General features: G+C 34.4%; 2 protein-coding genes and 2 non-coding genes across 4 annotated transcripts; all 4 read right to left on the bottom strand.

The window, feature by feature from the left end:
- Nucleotides 1–7,379: 7,379 nt before the first annotated feature.
- Nucleotides 7,380–7,467, bottom strand: LOC113764292. The gene has a single exon (XR_003467570.1). It is a non-coding gene; the product is annotated as a small nucleolar RNA snoR114 (small nucleolar RNA).
- Nucleotides 7,468–7,478: 11 nt separating this feature from the next.
- Nucleotides 7,479–7,549, bottom strand: TRNAG-GCC. The gene has a single exon. It is a non-coding gene; the product is annotated as a tRNA-Gly (tRNA).
- Nucleotides 7,550–9,374: 1,825 nt separating this feature from the next.
- Nucleotides 9,375–19,630, bottom strand: LOC113762886 (BON1-associated protein 2-like). The gene is made up of 2 exons (XM_027306513.1): nucleotides 18,826–19,630; nucleotides 9,375–9,467 (listed from the first exon to the last, which is right to left on the bottom strand). Exon 1 carries the CDS (start codon nucleotides 19,571–19,573, stop codon nucleotides 19,028–19,030), a length of 546 nt encoding a protein of 181 aa, XP_027162314.1. The 5' UTR covers nucleotides 19,574–19,630; the 3' UTR covers nucleotides 9,375–9,467; nucleotides 18,826–19,027.
- LOC113762885 (BON1-associated protein 2-like) lies at nucleotides 10,281–11,001 on the bottom strand. The gene has a single exon (XM_027306511.1). The coding sequence runs from the start codon at nucleotides 10,931–10,933 to the stop codon at nucleotides 10,388–10,390; it is 546 nt and encodes a 181-aa protein (XP_027162312.1). The 5' UTR covers nucleotides 10,934–11,001; the 3' UTR covers nucleotides 10,281–10,387.
- Nucleotides 19,631–22,135: the final 2,505 nt, after the last annotated feature.

Raw genomic sequence — 22,135 nt, forward strand, 5'->3', positions numbered from 1 at the left:
TAAAGCAATTTGAATAGCATTACTAACACCTGACAACCAACAATCATCAGAACAATATCTATTTAGCACTTTAGAAACCATAACATGCACACGAGTCAAAAAAGTGAATATTCAAAAGAGGAAACACTTGAACTCATCATGCAGTGGAGTTAATTATCTTACAAATGGAATACCTGGCACTTGACCATATGTTCAAGTGGAAATTATGGAATACCTGGCACTGCTTCAATAGCACCAAATGCTTCAGAATCACCAACCATGATACTGGCATCAAATTCTACATGTCTATCCTCGGTCAAATGTTAGCCTCTCCTGGCATAGGTGATAGGATCATCCTGTGTGCAACAATGTCAATCCAATGCTTTCCAACCATGAATCCTTCAACTAGATTGATTCACTTATTTCGCAGCATTCTACCTGCTCATGATCATGAACGAACAGTAAAAAAAAAATTCCATAGCAAAAGAACATCTCACCAATCAAATATTGTGCGATCCTATAGACCATCAGAAATCAAGTATTGAGTTAAGTATTTCTGTAAACAACCTGACTCCACTGCAATAAGCTTTTGGTCCAACTAGACCAGGAATCAAAAACACAAGTCACTTTGGTAGTTTACTAGTTTGTAATACCCTACAGTTAGTGGTCCATTAAAAGTGAAATATCATCTTACAGTTATCAAACGACTTTATTAAAGCAAACCAAGAATTAAGCTATACTGACTGATGACGCGACTAAATGGCCAACGGAGCCATTCAATTTATTACAAACTTGAAAAGAAATTCCAACTTACGAAATTTGCACCAAACAAACCAGATATGAAGAATGAAGTATGAAATTGGATGAACTCATCCCAAGAGTCTGTGGCCTACCAGACGATGCATTTTACAAACTGAATTTCAAAAAAATCCCTATTTATGAAAATTACAGTTAACAAACTAAACTTTTCCAGAACATCAGATATTATCAAACTTAAAAATTAAATTAAACCTCAAAAAAGGTAAGAAAATACAGAAAACAAAAAGAAAAATGTGAACCTCCAAAACTTGAGTTGTAGCAACAACAGCATCAAATACATCGGCCAGTGCCCTAAAGAAATCACATGTCGAGCATAATATTTATAAGCAAACATATTTACATGCACTACTACGTGGAATTAATTGAGCACATTGACACTTATACTGAAAATAAATTAGAGATTCCAACCTTTCTTAAATTATTCTCAACCAACACTTACATAGTCTGAAGTGAAATAAAAAAAATAAAGAGAGATAAAAGAGACCTTGAGGAGAAGAAAGCGCCAAGGCAGGCGCACTTAATGGAAGAACAAAGCGCTTTTTCGTTCGATGACGAGTGGTGTCCGCCGCCAATGTGAACGGCAACAAAGAATCTATGGTTCTGATCAGCCGCATCGATGTAGTACCTTTAACTGCTCAAAATTATAAAACTTCTATTTGTGAAATTTGAATAATAACACTATGCTGCCTAGTACCTTTAACTATGGCTAGTTTGAAGCTACTTTTTGTTAATCAGGTTTCTGCAATGTAGACTCCTAATCAGCTACCGTGCAATAAATCAAATTCACCTTTGATTTTCTTCTTCTTTCATTTACAGCCGTTGTTATCTCTCTCCAAACATTTTCGTATTTGTTTATTAACGTGAACTATCTTTCCATTAGTTGTGCTGCTGCTATCATATCTCCCAAATTTTTTGTGCTCATGGAAATGCTTCATTCTACTAACCATGTCAAAAAACTTCTCTTGGTTTTTGCCTATTATACTTCCACATAGCTAGAAAGCCCAGAATGCTAGATCTTAAACTTCAACTGAAAAACCAATTACAGGATGGAATATGAATAATACTCCCCAAACACTTAATTCTGCAGCAAATTAAGCTAGGAATGCAATCTAATCAATTTTGAGTGGTCCATTTAAAATCTAGATTGGGATCAGTATTCATAAAGCATGCTTTAAAGGCTATCTAGCTAAGCTCAAATCGAAAAAATACCAAACTTGAAGGCTTATCAAGCTTATATATACATAAAAAATACATACATTCATACATAGTATATATGTATAGCATTAAGCAAAGTTCATGGCATATGCTTAACGAAATATATTACTGACTGCCATGTAAAAAATCAGAAGGTATCTTACTCCATAAGAAGTTTTGTTAACCGAAAAAAGAAAACTACCATTAACGCATGCAACAATTGCACGGTTATACCTAGCACACATAAGAAATTTCTGAGCTTACAGAAAAGACAGGCAAGTACTAAAATATCAAAAGAAACCCAATGAAAACGTTGGCGTTGGTGGGAGTGCAAGGGGGCCAGCCTAGAGTGGATTAGGAGTAAACCAAATTGTATGTATGTATATGTATGTATATATATGTATGAATGTGTGTGTATATATATATGCATGTATGTATGAAGGTATGTGACTCTATAAGAAGTTTTGTTAACTGAAAAAGGAAAACCACTATTAACGGAGGCAACAATTACACAATTACACCAAGCACACATAAGAAATTTTTTAGCATAAAACTTAACAAGCAAGACATGCAAGTACCATATAGCAAAAGAAACCCAATGAAGCCATTGGCGGGAGAGGAAGGGGTAGCCTAGAGTGGATTAGGAATAAACCAAATTGGATAGGTTCGATCCTCCTAATGTTTTTCTAATCACACGGGTAATAGCATTCCTCGAAGGTCTTTTCGATCCCAACATTGTGACCTCCAAAAGGCTTATTTTCAGATGAGAGATAGTAATCATTAGTGAAGTAAATGGAATTGGACCTCACTTCAGGGAAATCCGTTGCAGAGAGCAAGAAACTATCATTCAAGCCAATAAAAATGACGTGATCCTCCAAAGAGTTGTCCATGTACCTCAACACTTTATCAGTGAGATCAAATTTATGAATGTCAAAAGTCCAAGTCTTGTAAGAAAGGGTCCAATGAGGGTCATCTAGTTGATCAACAAAGAACCGTTCTCTTGGTTGACGCTGTGCGTAGTATACGTCGTTACCCAAAAAACCTGGCCAAATGACGAGGAGAAGGAGGAATGATAATTAGCATATGGGACCAAGAAAAGCCTATCGTGGGACACAAGTTTTTTGAGGAATTCCTTTTTCTCAGCTTGAGTTGTTAAGGAATGATACACGAAAAGGCAAGGATATACCTCCACATCCACTTTCAGGTTCTTAATACGAGCCCTTTTCCGGTATAGAGGATCAGCAAGATGCCAACACTCTATCTTGAAATCTGTATTGATGGTGACAAACATTCGGTGCCTACTAGAATGAACCATGCAGTTATAGTCTACCATTTTTTCACCACAAGTGGGACAACAAAAGGCCAGTTTCTCTCCTCTGGTTTCCATGGAGAAGTAAGAGATCATGAATCTGCAGTCCTCCGTAGCCGCTTTCGGGGATGATGAGGCAGCAATAGCCGCAATAGTTCTACAATTAATTGGATCATGAACTGGTAGTATGCGGAGGGAGGGAAGCTTGATCCCACGTTGTGTTATAGGAGTGAAAAGGAAAATAGAATCATTGAGCCGATTCATGAAAGCTAGCCACCCGTGAGATGACCCAATGCATAGAGCATCATTTTCTGAATTTCGCATGCCATTACAACTGCTTTCAGCAACCTTGATGCTTTTCACTCTATTCTTCGCCAGGCTATAGTAATAGTCATAGAAATAACTTCTCTACTTGTTGTCGACGATATTTCCAGTGGAGGCAGCAGCATCAAGATGAGGGATTAGGAACCAAGAAGAAACTTTTGTTTTTTGTAACAATTGATCCACAAGACCACCATCACCACTATCGAAGAAGATGATAGCTGGTGATTTGTTACTTGTACACACAGTACCACCGCTGCTGCTTCCCAAACAGCGGTAGAAACTGTTATAGTTGGAACGTCGATGAAGAAGGGAACTAGCTCCCAAACACCATGCTGGCCATCTTCCGACCAAGTATCGCATGTAGGAGGATTTCACCCTAGACATAGATCTCATCGGTTGGATGCTAAAATACTAATTGATTACTTGCGCCACGCTCTTTTCATTTCTAAGTAGTATTTGTATTTGTCACCCTAAGCATGTGTGAGAAGGTAGGTTTTCCTTCCATTGGTTTCCGGCCTGTTATTATCCGTATGCCATCTGTTAAAAAGACTTATTTAGCCTAGGTCAGATTTGCATTTGGGAACCATTTTTCTCTTGGGGACGAGCATGTATACATACACACACATATATATATTTATGTATTTTTATATATGTATTTTTAGTCAAAGTTGATTTTGAATTTCAATTGTGTGGATGGGGGTATTTTGAAAATGTAGGATTATTTGGAGTGAAGTTTTATCATTGGGTAAAACTTAATGTAGCATGGATTTTGATGTATTTACGAAAGTAGCAGTGTATTTTTTTCATATGAAGTGGTGCGCTGCGCTAGCTAGAAATTTGGGTTTTTTATTGGGAATATAAGATTATTTGGTCCTTTTTTGTGTAATGGGTACAGCTTCCACTAGCTTATATGTCGGTGAAATTATGTCCTTTGGGAGACATTCATTAGTGGTATTAGTAAGGACACATTCATTAGTGGCAATAGTTAAGTGTCAGTTATTACCGTTGGTTAACATAAAACACACAAACCTAAACCAAACCTTACCGTACAATTAAAGTGAGAAGACAATAAAGCACCAGCAACATCACTAAGCTACTGAATGATTATTGGCATTTTTTTTACCTTATTTAAAGTGAGAAGAACGTGGGTATGAAACAAATTTATGTCTAAGCATCTCTCACATTCACCCCTCTGAATGTCATATGTTTCAAATTCTATCGTTTTCTTTTTGCGCTCCCCTTAATGGTTATCTATATTGCCATTGTCATCTCAATTTGAGAATGATTCTCCGATGCAGTTATTCTTGGTGGTTCAATTTGAGATGGGTTCTCTTTTTTTTTTTTTTTGCATAATCTAATTTGCTTTATCTTCATTCCAAATTTGGTTGACATTTGTAATAAAGCAAAATCCAGTTCATATGAGATTCAAATTACTGCTATGTTAAATGTTTAATTAGGATTGTATTTGGTGTTCATAATTTAAATGCTCTGGCTTGTTGGAATGGGTTTGGAGCAACCTGAGCGGTAGTGAAGAAGCATGATCTAGATACATCAGCGGTTGCTTCTCATTTTGCACGTGTAAATGAGTGTTGACATCTTTTGGAGCTAATGCTTCTTCCTTATGTATTGCATTGTAACTGCATGTTGTATTTGTGCTTGTTTTGGTATGTATGCTTGTTTTGATTAGGCCTGTCAATCGGGCCTAATGAGTCGGGTTGATGAGCTCAAGTTCAACTCATTTAATTTGAATCATTTTCGAGTTTCGGGCTATGAGTTTCGGGTTCGTAAATGTAAAGTTCATACTCAACTCACATAATATTCGGGTTGTGAGCCTTAATCGGGTTTAGTCCAAGCTCACTTATTACTCCTTAATTTTCTTAATATAATTACTATAACTATTAAGTTGTAAAACTAATTTAATATTTACAAGACTATAATATTAAAACTAAACATGAACAAATAATAGTTCTTAAAACGTATATAAACCAAAAATTTTTCAACAATATTTATATTTAATCCATTCAAAATGCATGAAAAATTGTAATAAAACATGCGATCATCAGCCAATACATCTTTAAAAGTTGAAACTTTTTTTATAATCTTGTGATTTAAATCCAAATATGCTTGATGATTTTTGTGTTTGTAGACCAAAAAAAAATTAACCAATATTATGCCAATACAAAAATTTACTCAACCAATAAGAAAAATTAGAGATTTAGTTATGCATTACCAATATTGGCTTTCAAGAAAGCTCATGAAAGAGTTTTTAGATGTATTTTTGTGCTTTGTAATTTATGTATATATTTAGTATTTAGTAATAATATATTTGGATATATAATTATACATAATATCAAAATATAAATATTATATATATAGGTAATTAAAGGGCCGGACCTATATCGGGTTTGAGCCTAATAAGGCCCAAACTCGGCTCACATTTAATTCGGATTTAATTTTTAGATTCAGGCTCAGACCGGCTCACTAAATGATCGGGCTCATCGGGCTTTCTGTCGGGCTGAGCTCGGGTTGGCCCAGCCCCATTGACAGTCCTAGTTTTGATGTGCTTAATGTACAGGGGATCCATTACTTGTTGACGAACTCAGTTGTAGTGCTGGTACAGAGATGAGAGCGCTATCCTATGTTCTTTTCTCTTCATCGTCCTCTTCCCCTTGTTAATGGCAAAATTCCTAATTGTCTAGTTGCCTTTTTAACTTCTTTATGGAATATTCCTTTTTTTTTTTTTTTTATTGTGAGTAAAACCTTGCACCAGCTTGATGTGTGAGCGCCAATAGTGCAAACAGCGAGACAGATATTGAGCCGACTGCAATGGGCTTTTAGTTGTTGGATAGGTGGTAAAATAGTTATCTTCTATACTTGACGGGAGAGGTGGTTAGGTTTACTGATTTATTAACTATAGAATGCAAAGTGATTTATTTGATTTTTTAACTTCCCAAAAGACAATAAATAAATAAATAAATATATAAAAACTATTGGTCTTCTATCTCTCTTGAAATTTAGCAGGATAACTTGTAAACTCCCATTTCTCTGTTACGAAAAGGAGGGTGACTAGGCCAGTTAAAAGGAAAGGAAAACATTAACGCCTTTTCGAAGTGCATTTTTCGTTCCATTGTCTAAATAGAATTTTCGGGCTTCTGAGGGATGAGAATTGGTGGTATCTGGTTGGGAGGAAGTTGTATGAAAGTTAGGCATGGGCTGATGGCCGTAGCTATGAGTAGTATTAAGTTACCCAAAGGCCTGAACTTTGAAGTGCTTGGGATGTGGGAACCAAGAAGTCCTTGAATTAGATTCCTGAACTTGTATTTCCTTGGGGAAGAGAGGTACATCAACAAACCCTGATCATTCAGCAATTAGATCAGTAGGGTGCGAAGAGTGACAAATGGAATTAATTGATTGGAAGTGCAAAGTGCAAAGTGCAAAGTGCAAAGATCATTCAGACTCTGGCGTGAAGGGAATGTCTGCGCGGACTGGCTTTGCCAAGGAAAGCCTTTCTAATAGTATCGAACATGGAAGCAAGTGTTTCTACTGCCTTCTCTTCCACATCATCTCTCTCGTAGTCATAGCTCATAGTGGGGTTGCTGCAGCTCCCCGGCTCTTTGTATCTTAGTATTAGTAGCTAGTAGGGCCATGTAGCCGTCCATAGGATCTAAAAGGGAACATTGAATTTTCCAATAAACAAAGGACAAAATTAACCAAAAAAAAAACACGCACACACCAAAAAATGCAGGGGATTGGAAAGCTCAGCAGCGCCACCTTTTCATCCGAAATATCGGAAGAAGCGACAGACCCTACTATCGCATTGGGCGCAGCATTCATCACGGCTACCAACCCCGTATGCACCAGCCGGGAATCGAACCCGGGTCTGTACCGTGGCAGGGTACTATTCTACCACTAGACCACTGGTGCTTTTGAGGAGGCGGTCCTTCCTTTCCCTTTTCTTACGACCAGACATTGGGAGCAGAGAGTCAATTACGATAACCTTCTTTGTTTTTTCCCATTCCGTGGTCTGGACCTTGATAAATTTTGAGAATGCACTTTTCGTAGTGTTTTGAGGCCCATGAGCGGAAGATTCATTTGCAACCTTCAAACTATCTGATCTTACCGTCACATAATAGCATAGTTAGTAAAATTGGATAATTTCAGAAATCTCTCACAAGATTTCTGACTATTTCGCTGGTCTCCCTTTAGATTTTAAAAATTATACTAACCTCCCCTGATTTTTATTATTTTGTAACATTTAAGTCCAACCAACAATTCAAAAGTGATATTAGAAAAGAGAAAATAATATGATTTCCACCATTGCCTTTCATCTATTAAATTATTTAATTAATCTAATACCCGCCCAAAATATTAAAGAAAATACTAGAATTTGTTGTTTATCATCAAGAGATTAAATCACATATGGCATAAAAAATACTACATCTATAATTTTATTTAATATAAGATCTAAATTGTTCTTTTTAGTTATAAACTTATCATCAAACATGATAAACAACAAAAAATCAAAAAATTTGTAACCAAAATAATGAACTATTACAAAAAGCGAATTTTAGTACCATAAAATTCTTAACAACTAACCTTAATATGTTCATAAGAATATTTATGATGTTAAAGCTTGTTTTCTGTAATATTTTGGTTGCAAATTTTTTGATTATTTATTGTTGATAATGTTTGACCATAGGTATGTAAATGAAAATAATAATTTGGATCTTGTATTAAGTGAAAAATATAACATGATACACTATTTTTTGATACTATATGTGATTTGATTCCTAATGATAAACAACAAATTCTAGTGTTTTTCTTTAATGTCTGGGTTGGTATTAAATAAATTAAATAATGTAGTAGATGACGGATAATAATGGAATCATGTTATCTTTTCTCTCCTAATATTAATTTTTAATTATCGATTGGGCCTAAATGTTACAAGATAATTAATCTCAAGAGAGGTTAGTGTAATTTTTGAAAATTGGAGGGAGGCCAAGGAAATAGTCAGAAACTTTAGGGGAGGTTTCTCAAATTATCCCTAGTAAAATATGGGATTGGCATAATACAATATATTATATGTATCATGCATATTATATAGAATTTTTTTATACCAATTTTAACTTCTATTCTTTTGTATGAGCTGTTAAATTTATTAAAATTTCATCAGTTTATAACTTATATATATATATATAAATCTAGAGAATCATGTTATATGTAGTTATTATTTTGTATATAAACAAGAAGACAAGTCATTGTTCTCACTCAAATTTTAGAATTTTTTTCATGCATAATAGTTGCAAAGTTAATTATTTTTTCTATTCAAAATAAGGATTAGATTAACACATAATCCACCTATCCCAATTAAATGTTTCAAACTTTAATTCACTGCCTCTAAAACTATAACTGATTTATTCGCTTGAAATCATCCCTTAATCCTCCCTTGATCATGTAATCTATAAAAGCAATCTAAAATTTAAAATAAGCAAATCCTCAACTTTTGAGAATCACTAGGGATTTGAATAGGTCAAACCCTTACTGTCAATTACTATAGCTATCCATATAAACCAGCTTCCATTTAATATGATACGATGGCTATCCGCATAAAGCCAGGTAACTAGCACTATCCCACTAACATACCTATGCATTTAAGCTTCAGCCAAAAAGACCCCGCAAATGAAGTAGTGATCTGAAGGCACAACCAAGTAGAAATTTGGGATGAAGAAAACACATCTTTATCGCTTTATTATTAATTGAGTATATTCATACTTAATCTCCCAACTCATGCTCAAACCTAACAAAACATACTCAATTTGGATGGACTGAGCATCATTGAAACCTAGGGTCGTAATTTCCGACACGATCTGAAAATACGACATGAACCTAACACGAAATTAATGGATTTGGATTGAGGTTTCGTGAGTTCGGGTCAGAATCGGGTTGAACCCGATGGACCCGGGGGGAAAAAATGGGTCGAATTCGGGTCAACCCGTGAGCGACTTGATATGACCCGATAACCCGTTTACGAATTAAAAATAATTTAATAAAAATAAAAATTATTTTATCTAACTAAACTAAGTTATTCTTTTTTTTCCAAAGGCATTAATTACTTAATCCTAAATGAATTTATTTAACTTGTGTCAAATTAAAATTATTATATTTGGACAAATAATGTATTATATTATGTTTTACTTTTATACTGTTTTAATTTATTTTATATTTGGTTTGGGATAAAACACTTTTACGGTGTTTTAATTTATTTTAGATTTGGTTTGGGATTATTTATTTAAATTTTTATTACTTGATTATGTAACTAGTTTTGTACGAAATTGATTTTATTAGAAATTACAATGGTAAATTAATAAATTAAAATTAAGTTTCGGGTCATTTCAGATTGACCCGCCAACCCGTTAACCCAAAATTTTCGGGTTCGTGTCAGGTATTCTGACCCGTTTCGCGTTGACGGGTCAGGTTCGGGTCAGCGAATTTTCTGTTATACCCGGGTCTCAACCCGACCTGCCAACCTGAAACGAACCCGATTGCCACCCCTAATTGAAACCTTGTCTTCGCTCTGGAAGTGGCAAACTCCACTCCACAAACATTGCAGATAACTATTTTGAATTTTCAAAAGAGCAGTATCAAACTATGGAAGAGATTAAAATGTTAAGTCATACTTAACCAATTATGTACAATTTGTCAGTCCAACCCATGCCAGGTGGGAAAAATTGGAAAAGAAAGGAAAATCACCACTATTTGACTCTATGACCAAACTGGAATACCAGTTACGACTCCTTCGCCGTTGGAAACCTGCTGACCACCCACGGCAATCCTGGACCAGGGACGCGAGCAACCAGCGGAGTGGCTGCTGCAACCGCCGCCATACGCATTCTTGACACTCGACGAACTCTTAACCCTAACGGAAAGATTAAGAATCCCATTCCTTTCACCGTGAGAATCCCACAACCTGTAACTCAAAAAGTGCAGATAATTCTCGGGAACATAGTCTCCCAAGAAATCAGAAGCCGGAATCACTGCCGTCCCAACAATTCTGCTTCCGGCAGCAGTCTTGCATCGAACTTCCGCCGTGAAATAACGTGCATGCATGGGCATGTCCATCACGAACTTCTCATCCCATGCAGGATAGCCGCCTCCATCTTTATCCATCTTTGTCGTTTGCTCCTTAAACGAGTCGGTTTTGATGGTCACGAAGGCGTTTTTCTTGACTGGTTGTTTTCGATTTATACTTAGATCCTCCCCAGAAATCACCGTAATCTCCAAAACCCGCAAATCATTTGAGCTCCCCATGATTGTTAACTTCTTCTTCTTCTTTTTTCCCTCCCCTTTGGATTCTTTTATGAAGAGATCAAGGGAAGGTTTGGATGGAAGTTTGAGAGAACAAATGTAGTGGGATATATATATATAGGAGGGGTAGAGGAAGATTGGAAGAAAAGAGAGAGAAAGGAGGAGGTTGTTTCTGTAGATAAGAAGTATGGGTTTCGTGGAAAGTCTGAGGAAATAAGTGGGTATCAGGATGCTATAAGATGGTGTACTATACGCAGATATTGTTGTACGGTGAAAAAGTCATGAGTTGGACTGACCGATGTAGCACTATCCGATTTGGAAAGGTCCAAATACATTCCAATAGTGAAGTGGGCCGGCAGCAGCGGAGACAAAATCAAATGTGTTTGGAAGTTTCATTGTCACGTGACCCAAATATTCAAATTTGGCTGTGGTTCCTCTTTTATTTTACGATAAATTCAATCAATTTGTCGTAACTCGAAATTGCACAGGCTTCTCTTTGCAAGTATATTGTCACCACACAATAGTGTATTGCTCTCGTCGTAGTCCCCGTAGCCCCACGAACGTTTGGCTTTACGGTGCTTTTTTTTTTTTTCTAATTTTTTTCCTTCAAGTAAGGAATAAAAAGATTTGAATCTAAGACTTGAGGTGACGGTGCTTTTATTTTTAAAAGTATTTTTTTAAGCAAAAGCACCGTTATTAAATAAAACGCAACATTTTGGTACTTTTAAGATTCTGAGGATGCAACGTTTAAAAGCATAGGCAAATTTTTATTATCCTACTAAATGCAGGGGGATTCGATGTAATTAACCTTTTTCTTCCTCCGATTTTTCCTCCATTATCTACAGAGATGAAGTAAAAAGAATTGGCAAAATACTTGCCAACAATAAGCTAATAAAGTTTTGATGTTTTAAAGTCCTTCAAATACCTTTTTTTTTTTGGTAAAATCAAAAGGGTTAAACGTGATGTCTCTAATCACCTTCAAACTCTATTCGTCATGCTGGATCCAATCACCATTGATCTTCTAATGCCTTTTCTATTAATGCACAGAAAAGGGGGAAAAAAAAAGAAAGAGAGAGAGAGGGAGTATTGTGGTTGGCTGCCTCCATGATCTCTTTCATTCCTTTTTTTTTTTTTTTGTCTTTTTGGAGTAAAGAAAGAGTTCCAATAAAACATTTCATAATCTCTTTCCTCTTTTCTTTCTCTGTTGTGGGTCAAGGTCAAACTTCTTAATGGCAGCCTTCTTTGTCATTTTGAGCGTCCTTCGCGTTGGTAAAATTTCCAAGCGTGTGCGCCACAAGTCCCCGTGCATCGTGAAATGCTTTTCAATAGTTCTCTAAATAGTACTACTCGCATATTTTCCACCTGCTTTGTTTTTTTCTTCTTGCATCTTTGCTAATAATTCCGCCGTTGAACATCACGTTTTAACCCAGCACAGATCGAACGGAGAGATTTTGTGGGTGATGGACGGAGTTCGCAGGCACCGACCAGGGTGGTGCCACTGCCGCATGCATTATCGAGGGACGGCAATTGACCCCTTCAAATTCGCGAAAATTATTGTTTAAGCTTATTTTGTTTTATCAAGTAAATAAATGTTCCAATTATGATCTAATTACTAAATTTGATGGAAGAACTATATTTTTTTTTTTCGTGTTCCGCTGTTGCAGGATTTTATGTCTCTTACCAAACGTAATCCCCCAGATTGAGAAACAAGAAAAGAGAAAGAGAAAAACCCAATGAAGGAAGTTTGTGATCGATGCTTAAACATAACTGCTTTAATTACCTAAACCAATGAAGAATTAAGAAGCAATTGCCAAGAAACTGTCTTCTCCATGTCGTACAATTTCGAGTAGATTGCTCCAATTCTATTATATATATACAGCTAGCAAAGCAGACGAAGCAGTTTATGTCATCTAAAAACGTCACAGGGGCTGGTGCAAGCGTGCTTATGCAAAATATGCATGCAAGCGCGAGACTAATAATCATCAGTCAGATTTTTCTTCTTAACTTATTCAGCCGCGACGACGACGTGATTTGCAGGGTCTGATTCTTCAATTAAATGAAATGAAACATCTAGCACTCTTTCTTCCTATCCAGCATCCACCTTCCTCAGATTTCCATGACTAGGACAATTAATTTTCAAACATATTTTCTCTGTCTTGACTCTTCTGGATATGATATGGTGATGATGAACTTGTCCCTGTAATTCATTGGCCCTGTCCATTAAGTTTCCTCGTCATGTTAATAGAAATGATTTCGACCATTAGCCTTAGAATGAACCTGTCCCTGGATATGATGAACTTGTCCCTGGAATAATAATTTTGGTTAAAAAGACATGTTTAAGAAAATCATGGTAGCTTTACAACTTTAGTCTTATATAGAATCTCAGACGGCTGCTATCCTTTCTGCCCCAAGGTGTGTTACGTATGGAAACTTTGCCTACTCTGGAAAGAAATATATATCATGACACTTTTATATATTTCAACAAGGCACAGCGCATTTAAAAGTAAACTCCAGAAACTTTACACTCTTCTTCTTTTATGCATATTCTACTGCATGAGTAATAATATTCAACTTATTCGTCTGGTTAGCTAACTCTTTAAGTAATTATACTTAGAAATTTCTTCAGTACAAAACTTCAACGGTTCCAAGGCTAGAAATTTAAACAAACCTCTGACGTAAATTCTTGTGCAATGTGACGAGGGTATAAATCATTTGTCTTTGAAGGACAAGTACTTTTACTACTGGCGTTTTGGTGGAAAAGGAGGAAGCTCGACAGTAGTACTATTCAATATGGCTTGTATCATAAAACAGTAGCCATATTAGACATCAGCGGTAGCTGCTTACTTTCCTACGGTGGAATTTCCAATGGTTTGATTTCTGAACCGTGTATATAATGTATATGTTTGACTCTTTATTAATCAGGGAGTCAGCGGACTGATTTTCCACGACTGTAGCAGTTGCTGCTATGCTGGACAATAACGTCGTAATTCTACCTTTGAGCTAGCGTTTTGATTTGTCAACACTTTTTAGCTCAGTAGCGTTCACTCAGGAACATATTAATTAGAGTTAGACCAACGGCTGTTGGTGCAAGTGGAAGGACTTGCATCCCTTAACCATGAGATCTCGGGTTCAAAATTCATGAGAATGAAAAAAATAATATTGGAAGAGTTTTTCCCTGCAAAGGATCCGAACCAACTCGAACAGAATTAGTCGCGGACCGTAAAACGGATGGGTTGTACCTTAAAAAAAATATTAATTAGAGTTAGTTATAATTTAATGAATTTTCTTATTGCCAATCAAATGGAAAAAAAGGGGGGGTTCAAGAAATTTTTTCGTGGCTCGTGCGTACATTTACTAGTCCAAAGTGGAATCAAGGATAGCACATGATTAGAGATTTCATGCAATTATCTGATTGATTACTTAAGTTTCTACATTATATGGTACACGTTTACATATACCATATTATACATCACACGCCTAATTGTCCCTAATAATCTTTGAGAATACACATAATATTAATAGTGAATGAAGGAGACATTACAAGAAGTATTTCTAGATTCTTGGTGATAATTGTTGCTTTCTTGCCTGTGCATCTTTTTCCTTCTTCTAGGGTGTGGCTAGCATTTTTTTCACATGGGTTTTTCAAAAAGCCACCGGGCAATCGTGCATCGCATGGTGTAAAAAAAAAAATCGTGCATCGCATGGTGTAAAGTCACGAATACGGAGCAGGGATGATTGTCAGTTCAACCGTTTCGAAACAATAATTTTATACATTTAGATAATGTAAAAATCTTAAATTAAATATTATGTAATGTAAACATAAGACAAATATTTATAAATCTTACAAAATGATATACATCATGTGATTTGAGTCTTACATTTATTTTGGGCTAAATCAATTGCTTCCTAAACCGTTGTCCCTTATTTGTAAAGCCACATAGTTTTGGGGGCACTGACTACAATATATATTGCTAAATACTGCTTATACAAAGGCGAACCAATCCAGTCACTTTTTTCAAACTCATGCAGCAACAACCAACAACGTGATTTGCAGCAGTTTTGGTCAATCCGTGATTTTGCTGAACAACAAAAATATTTTTAACTTTTGTTAGCCAAAAAAAGATTGCAATTATAACATTTTCGCCTGCTTTCCTCAAATTTCTTGTATAACTAGGACAATTAACAAACTCTGGATGTGTCTGGATAGACAATTACTTGGAATAATTATTCAAAAAAATATTGTAGTTTTTTTTGTGAGATGAAAAGATGATTAAGAAAATTAAAAAAATGATTGAAAATATGTTTATGATATAAATAAAACAAAATTTTTAATATAAATAATAGGTTTCCAAAGCACACCTTTGTTCATCATATGCTCGGCTGTGTGGACATAATAATGACTTTACCACCAGCTGAATTCCCACACTGTATTTGTTGGGTCTTCTTGTCGCATCATGGATATTATAGTGGCTAACGACAGCAACTCTTTGCTCCAATTTGGATGAACACTTGTTATTCCAGGTCAAAGAAAGTTGCAAAAGTTGCAATAAAAGTTGTCACGGAGTCATATGACCAAACCATCATTCCTACAAGTCAACACCCTTATAATATCCATACATCAGAAGGAACAACACAAAGTTTTAGTTTAACAACTCTTCAATTTTTGTTTGTCTCTTCAGAAAACTAAAAAGTTCTAAAGTTTTTATCATCTGGTAAAGACTTATTTTTTAGATTGAGAAAAGCAGCTTATCCCATTTTGTCCCAAACTTGATGGATGTCATACAATAATGCTATACATTAATCGGTCTACCAATTAAAGAATCGTTTATGCTTGGGTAGATCATGTTTTCAAATATCCAATTTTTCAAATTATACCACACCATCTCACTAAATAGTGTGACATAATTTTTGGGATATTGAATATTTGAAAATCAGATTTACCCAAATTTTGGATTATCTGTTTTTTAGAGTGTTTTTGAAAAATTTTACTATAGCAGAGTTTTTAAAGCATATTTTTGGAATATTTTTGGAAAATATTTTGGAATATTTAAGAGTATTAGAGTTTTTAAAATATATTTTGAGATATTTTTTTAATATTAAAAAAAATTAGACTACTTTTTAGAGTACTTTTAAAAAATTTTTATAGTATTTGAAAAACTAATTTTTGAAAAATTAGTGGATCCAAACAGAGTCAAACCCTGGAAACTTTACATCATTTCAACTGTTATTAAAGTCCCATAAAAAGCAATTTCCATGTAATAAAGTTCTTACAAACTACAATAGAAGTTGTTTTCCACAACTTCTGTATTTACAAAACCTAAAAATTATCTCCTCATGATTAAAAATCAAATTTATGGAGTAGAAAAAAATAATAATGCCCTCACTGTACGAAAATTGTTCTTTTTCATTTTCTCTTTCTTCTTCTCTTTTCTTTATTACGTTTAGATTTTTTTCCTCCTCCTCTACTCCTATTGCAAAATACAAATTTTGGCGTTAATGTGCTAAGGAAATTTCCTTCAAGGTTGAATACATATCGGTATATTGTAGCTCGAAATTTAATCGCCATATAAGAAATTAAAAAGCATCCACTTTATTTAAAATTTTAAATATGTCAAATTTATACTAATAATTTCTTACTACGTAGTTGTTTTATTAGCGGCGTACTAATTTTTAAAAACATTAGGTTGGTAGCAATTTCATTTTAGGCTTAACTAAACATTTTTGTTATGTAAAAAATTTAATTATCATAAATTACTGTAAAAATTAAAAGTATATATTTCATAAAAATCCATTTGTGTAATTTTTACACTTTTGAAAAATAATGAATCATGACATTTAGCTAACAATGAATACTTCAGAAGAAATTGTTAATAGAAATGTGAGATACCTAAACTTCTTATATAAAAAACATGCTTTTTAATTTCTTTTTTAGTGCATTTTAATTTCTTATTATAACTCATGCTGATTAAATTGTTTTAGTACTATAAAAGGAAATTCTTTAGCATATTATTATTGAAATTTGTATGCAATAATAGGAATAGAGGGGGAGAAAATGTATCTAAACATAATAAAGAAAAGGAGGGAAAGAAGAAAGATAAAATGAAAAAAAGTGTGACGATCCAATTTGAGAATGCACTTTTCGTAGTGTTTGAGGCCCATGAGTGGAAGATTCATTTGCAACCTTCAAACTATCTGATCTTACCGTCACATAATAGCATAGTTAGTAAAATGGGATAATTTCATAAATCTCTCATGAGATTTCTAACAATTTCACTAGTCTCCCTTTAGGTTTTAAAAATTACACTAATCTCTCTTGATTTTTATTATTTTGTAACATTTAAGTCCAATCAATAATTCAAAAGTGATATTAGAAGAAAGAAAATAATATGATTTCCACCCTCATCTACTAAATTGTTTAATTAATCTAATACCTGCCCAAAATATTAAAGAAAATACTAGAATTTATTGTTTATCATCAAAAGATTAAATCACATATGGCATCAAAAATAGTACATCTATAATTTTATTTAATATAAGATCTAAATTGCTCTTTTTAGTTATAAACTTATCGTCAAACATGATCAACAACAAATAATCAAAAAATTTGTAACCAAAATAATGAAATTATTACAAATAGTGAATTTTAATACCATAAAATTCTCAACAACTAACCTTAATATATTCATAAAAATATTCATGATGTTGAAGTTTGTTTTCTATAATATTTTGGTTGCAAATTTTTTGATTATTTGTTATTGATAATGTTTGACCATAGGTATGTAAATGAAAATAATAACTTGGATCTTGTATTAAGTGAAAAATATAACATGATACACTATTTTTTGATACTATATGTGATTTGATCCCTAATAATAAACAACAAATTTTAGTGTTTTTCTTTAATGTGTGGGTTGGTATTAAATAAATTAAATAATGTAGTAGATGACGGATAATAATGGAATCATATTATCTTTTCACTCATAATATTAATTTTTAATTATGGATTGGGTCTAAATGTTACAAGATAATTAACCTCAGGAGAGGTTCATGTAATTTTTGAAACTTGGACGGAGGCCAAGGAAATAGTCAGAAACTTCAGGGGAGGTTTCTCAAATTATCCCTAGTAAAATATGGGATTGGTATAATACGATATATTATATGTATCATGCATATTATATAGAATTTTTTTTATACCAGTTTTAACTTTATGAGCTGTTAAATTTATTAAAATTTTCTCAGTTTATTACTTATATATATAAATCTAGAGAATCATGTTATATGTTGTTATTATTTTGTATATAAACAAGAAGACAAGTCATTGTTCTCGCTCGAATTTTAGAATTTTTTTCATGCATAATAGTTGCAAAGTTAATTATTTTTTCTATTCAAAATAAGGATTCGATTAACACATAATCCACCTATCCCAAATTAAATGTTTCAAACTTTAATTCACTGCCTCTAAAACTATGACTAATTTATTCGCTTGAAATCCTCCCTTGATCATGTACTCTATAAAAGCAATCCAAAATTTAAAATGAGCAAATCCTCAACTTTTGAGAATCACTAGGGATTTGAATAGGTCAAACCCTCAACCGTCAATTACTATAGCTATCCATATAAACCAGCTTCCATTTAATATGATACGATGGCTATCCGCATAAAGCCAGGTAACTAGCACCATCCCACTAACATACCTATGCATTTAAGCTTCAGCCAAAAAGACCCCGCAAATGAAGTAGTGATCTGAAGGCACAACCAAGTAGAAATTTGGGATGAAAAAAACACATCTTTATCGCTTTATTATTAATTGAATATGTATTCATAGTTAATCTCCCAACTCATGCTCAAACCTAACAAAACATACTCAATTTGGATGGACTGAGCATCATTGAAACCTTGTCTTCATTCTGGAAGTGGCAAACTCCACTCCACAAACATTGCAGGTAACTATTTTGAATTTTCAAAAGAGAAGTATCAAACTCTGGAAGAGATTAAAATGTTAAGTCACACTTAACCAATTATGTACACTTTGTCAGTCCAACCCATGCCAGGGGGAAAAAAAATTGGAAAAAAAAGGAAAATCACCCTTATTTGACTCTATGACCAAACTGGAATACCAGTTACGACTCCTTCGCCGTTGGAAACCTGCTGACCACCCACGGCAATCCTAGACCAGGGACGCGAGCAACCAGCGGAGTGGCTGCTGCCACCGCCGCCATACGCATTCTTGACACTCGACGAACTCTTAACCCTAACGGAAAGATTAAGAATCCCATTCCTTTCACCGTGAGAATCCCACAACCTGTAACTCAAAAAGTGCAGATAATTCTCGGGAACATAGTCTCCCAAGAAATCAGAAGCTGGAATCACAGTCGTCCCAACAATTCTGCTTCCGGCAGCAGTCTTGCATCGAACTTCCGCCGTGAAATAACGTGCATGCATGGGCATGTCCATCACGAACTTCTCATCCCATGCAGGATAGCCGCCTCCATCTTTATCCATCTTCGTCGTTTGCTCCTTAAACGAGTCGGTTTTGATGGTCACAAAGGCGTTTTTCTTGACTGGTTGTTTTCGATTTATACGTAGATCCTCCCCAGAAATCACCGTAATCTCCAAAATCCGCAAATCATTTGAGCTCCCCATGATTGTTAACTTCTTCTTCTTCTTTTTTCCCTCCCCTTTGGATTCTTTTATCAAGAGATCAAGGGAAGGTTTGGATGGAAGTTTGAGAGAACAAATGTAGTGGGATATATATATAGGAGGGGTAGAGGAAGATTGGAAGAAAAGAGAAAGAAAGGAGGAGGTTGTTTCTGTAGACAAGGGGTATGGGTTTCGTGGAAAGTATGAGGAAATAAGGGGGTATCAGGATGCTATAAGATGGTGTACTATACGCAGATATTGTTGTACGTTGAAAAAGTCATGAGATTGACTGACCGATATAGTGCTATACGATTTGGAAAGGTCCAAGTGCATTCGAATAGTGAAGTGGGCCGCCAGCAGCGGAGACAAAATCAATATGTGTTTGGAAGTTTCATTATTTTTTAGATTGAGAAAAGCAGCTTATCCCATTTTGTCCCAAACTTGATGTATGTCATACAATAATGCTATACATTTATCGGTCTACCAATTAAAGATTTGTTTATGCTTGGCTAGATCATATTTTCAAAGATCCAATTTTTCAAATTATATCACACCATCTCATTAAATAGTGTGATACAATTTGGACGATTGCATTTTTGAAAATGGGATCTAACAAAATTTTGGATTTAAAAATAAAGCCAATTGGAAACCTGGGAAACTTTATATCATTTCAACTGTTATCAAAGTCCCATGAAAGCTTGTCAAAACAGACTGCCTTCTAAGGCACTTTCTCCTAGAGAGAAATATCATCTTTGACTCTTCTTGCCCTCGCTGCAACCATTCCTGTGAAGACTCAGCTCATGTTCTTAGATATTGCCCCCATGCTTCCTCCTTTTGGCAAAGCCTCAACATTCCCACCTCCTTTGATCTGGATTTTACAGTTTGGCTTAAAACTGGTTGTCTGTCCAAGCATATTTCTCCATTTTATGGAATCCCCTGGGGTGCTGTTATCTCTTTTGCCTGCTGGAATCTTTGGATTGCCAAAAACAAGGCTGTTTTTGAAGCATTTAACCTCTTCTCCATTCTGCACAACACTCTAGCAATGGTGGCTGTATACTCCTTTTTAGGACCTATTCAGAACATAGTACATCCTAGAATAGAAGTACTCATTAACTGGATTCCCCCTTAACCTTCATGTTTCAAAATCAATATTGATGGGTCTTCCATAGGGAATTCGGGTCTAGCTGGATCAGGTGGCTTGATCAGAAATCACCTAGGACACTGGGTAGCTGGGTTTAGCATAAAACTAGGACACGCTACCAATATACTTGCTGAGTTGTGGGGGATAAGGGATGGGCTATCCTTAGCTTCCTCTCTTAACTTGCAAAATGTTGAATAAGAAGTTGATGCTAAAACTGTTCTAGACTTGCTTAAATCTGCAAATACCTCAACTCATGAGTATGTTTCAATTATCTCTGATTGCAGGTTCTTGATCTCTACTCTATCCAAAGTCACACTTAGACATGCTTACCGAGAAACAAACCAGTGTGCTGACAGATTGGCGAAACTGGGTGCTCAACAAGATATGAGTTTTGTATGCTATGACAATATCCCTCGTGCTTTGAGAAATTTAGTAGATGCAGATCTTAAGCGAATTTGCTTCCCTCGTTTTGTACCTATAACTTAAGTTTTTCAATATATAGTCCATTTTCTTACCAAAAAAAAAAAAAGTACCATAAAAGAAATATCCATGTATATCTGATTGACTGATTAGAGTTGACAATAGAGGATAAAGTTTTTACAAACTATAGTAGAAGTTGTTTTCCACAACTTCTGTATTTATGGAATCTAAAAATTATCTCCTCATGATTAAAAATCAAATTTATGGAGTAGAAAGAAATAATAATGCCCTCACTGTAGGAAAATTGTCCTTTTTCATTTTCTCTTTCTTCTTCTTTTCCTTTTCTTTATTATGTTTAGATTTTTTTTCCTTCTCCTCTACTCCTATTGCAAAATACAAATTTTGGCATTAATGTGCTAAGGAAATTTCTTTCAAGGTTGTTTACATATCTGTATTTTGTAGCTCAAAATATTTAATTGTCAAATAAGAAATTAAAAAGCATCCACTTTATTTTAAAATTTTAAATATGTCAAATTTATACTAATAATTTCTTACTACGTAGTTGTTTTATTAGCTGCGTACTAAATTTTTTTTTTAAAAAAAGAGGTTGGTAGTAATTTCATTTTAGGCTTAACTAAACATTTTTGTTATGTAAAAAGTTTAATTATCATAAATTACTATAAAATTAAAAAGTATATATTTCATAAAAATCCATTGTGTAATTTTTACATTTTTGAAAAGTAATGCATCATGACATTAATACTTCATAAGAAATTGTTAATAGAAATGTGAAATACTTAAATTTCTTATATAAATACACGATTTTTAATTTCTTTTTTAGTGTATTTTAATTTCTTATTATAACTCATGACGATTAAATCGTTTTAGTACTATAAAAGGAAATTCTTTAACAGATTATCATTGAAATTTTTATGCAATAATAGGAATAGAGGGGAAGAAAAATAAACTAAACATAATAAAGAAAAGGAGGAAAAAAAGAAAGA

The sequence above is a fragment of the Coffea eugenioides genome, chromosome 2 (assembly GCF_003713205.1).
Source record: "Coffea eugenioides isolate CCC68of chromosome 2, Ceug_1.0, whole genome shotgun sequence".
NCBI classification, from domain to species: Eukaryota; Viridiplantae; Streptophyta; class Magnoliopsida; order Gentianales; family Rubiaceae; genus Coffea; species Coffea eugenioides.

Coding starts and splice junctions, on each gene's coding strand:
- LOC113762885 (XM_027306511.1), bottom strand. CDS start 10,933: ATGGGGAGCTCAAATGATTTGCGGGTTTTGGAGATTACGGTGATTTCT.
- LOC113762886 (XM_027306513.1), bottom strand. CDS start 19,573: ATGGGGAGCTCAAATGATTTGCGGATTTTGGAGATTACGGTGATTTCT.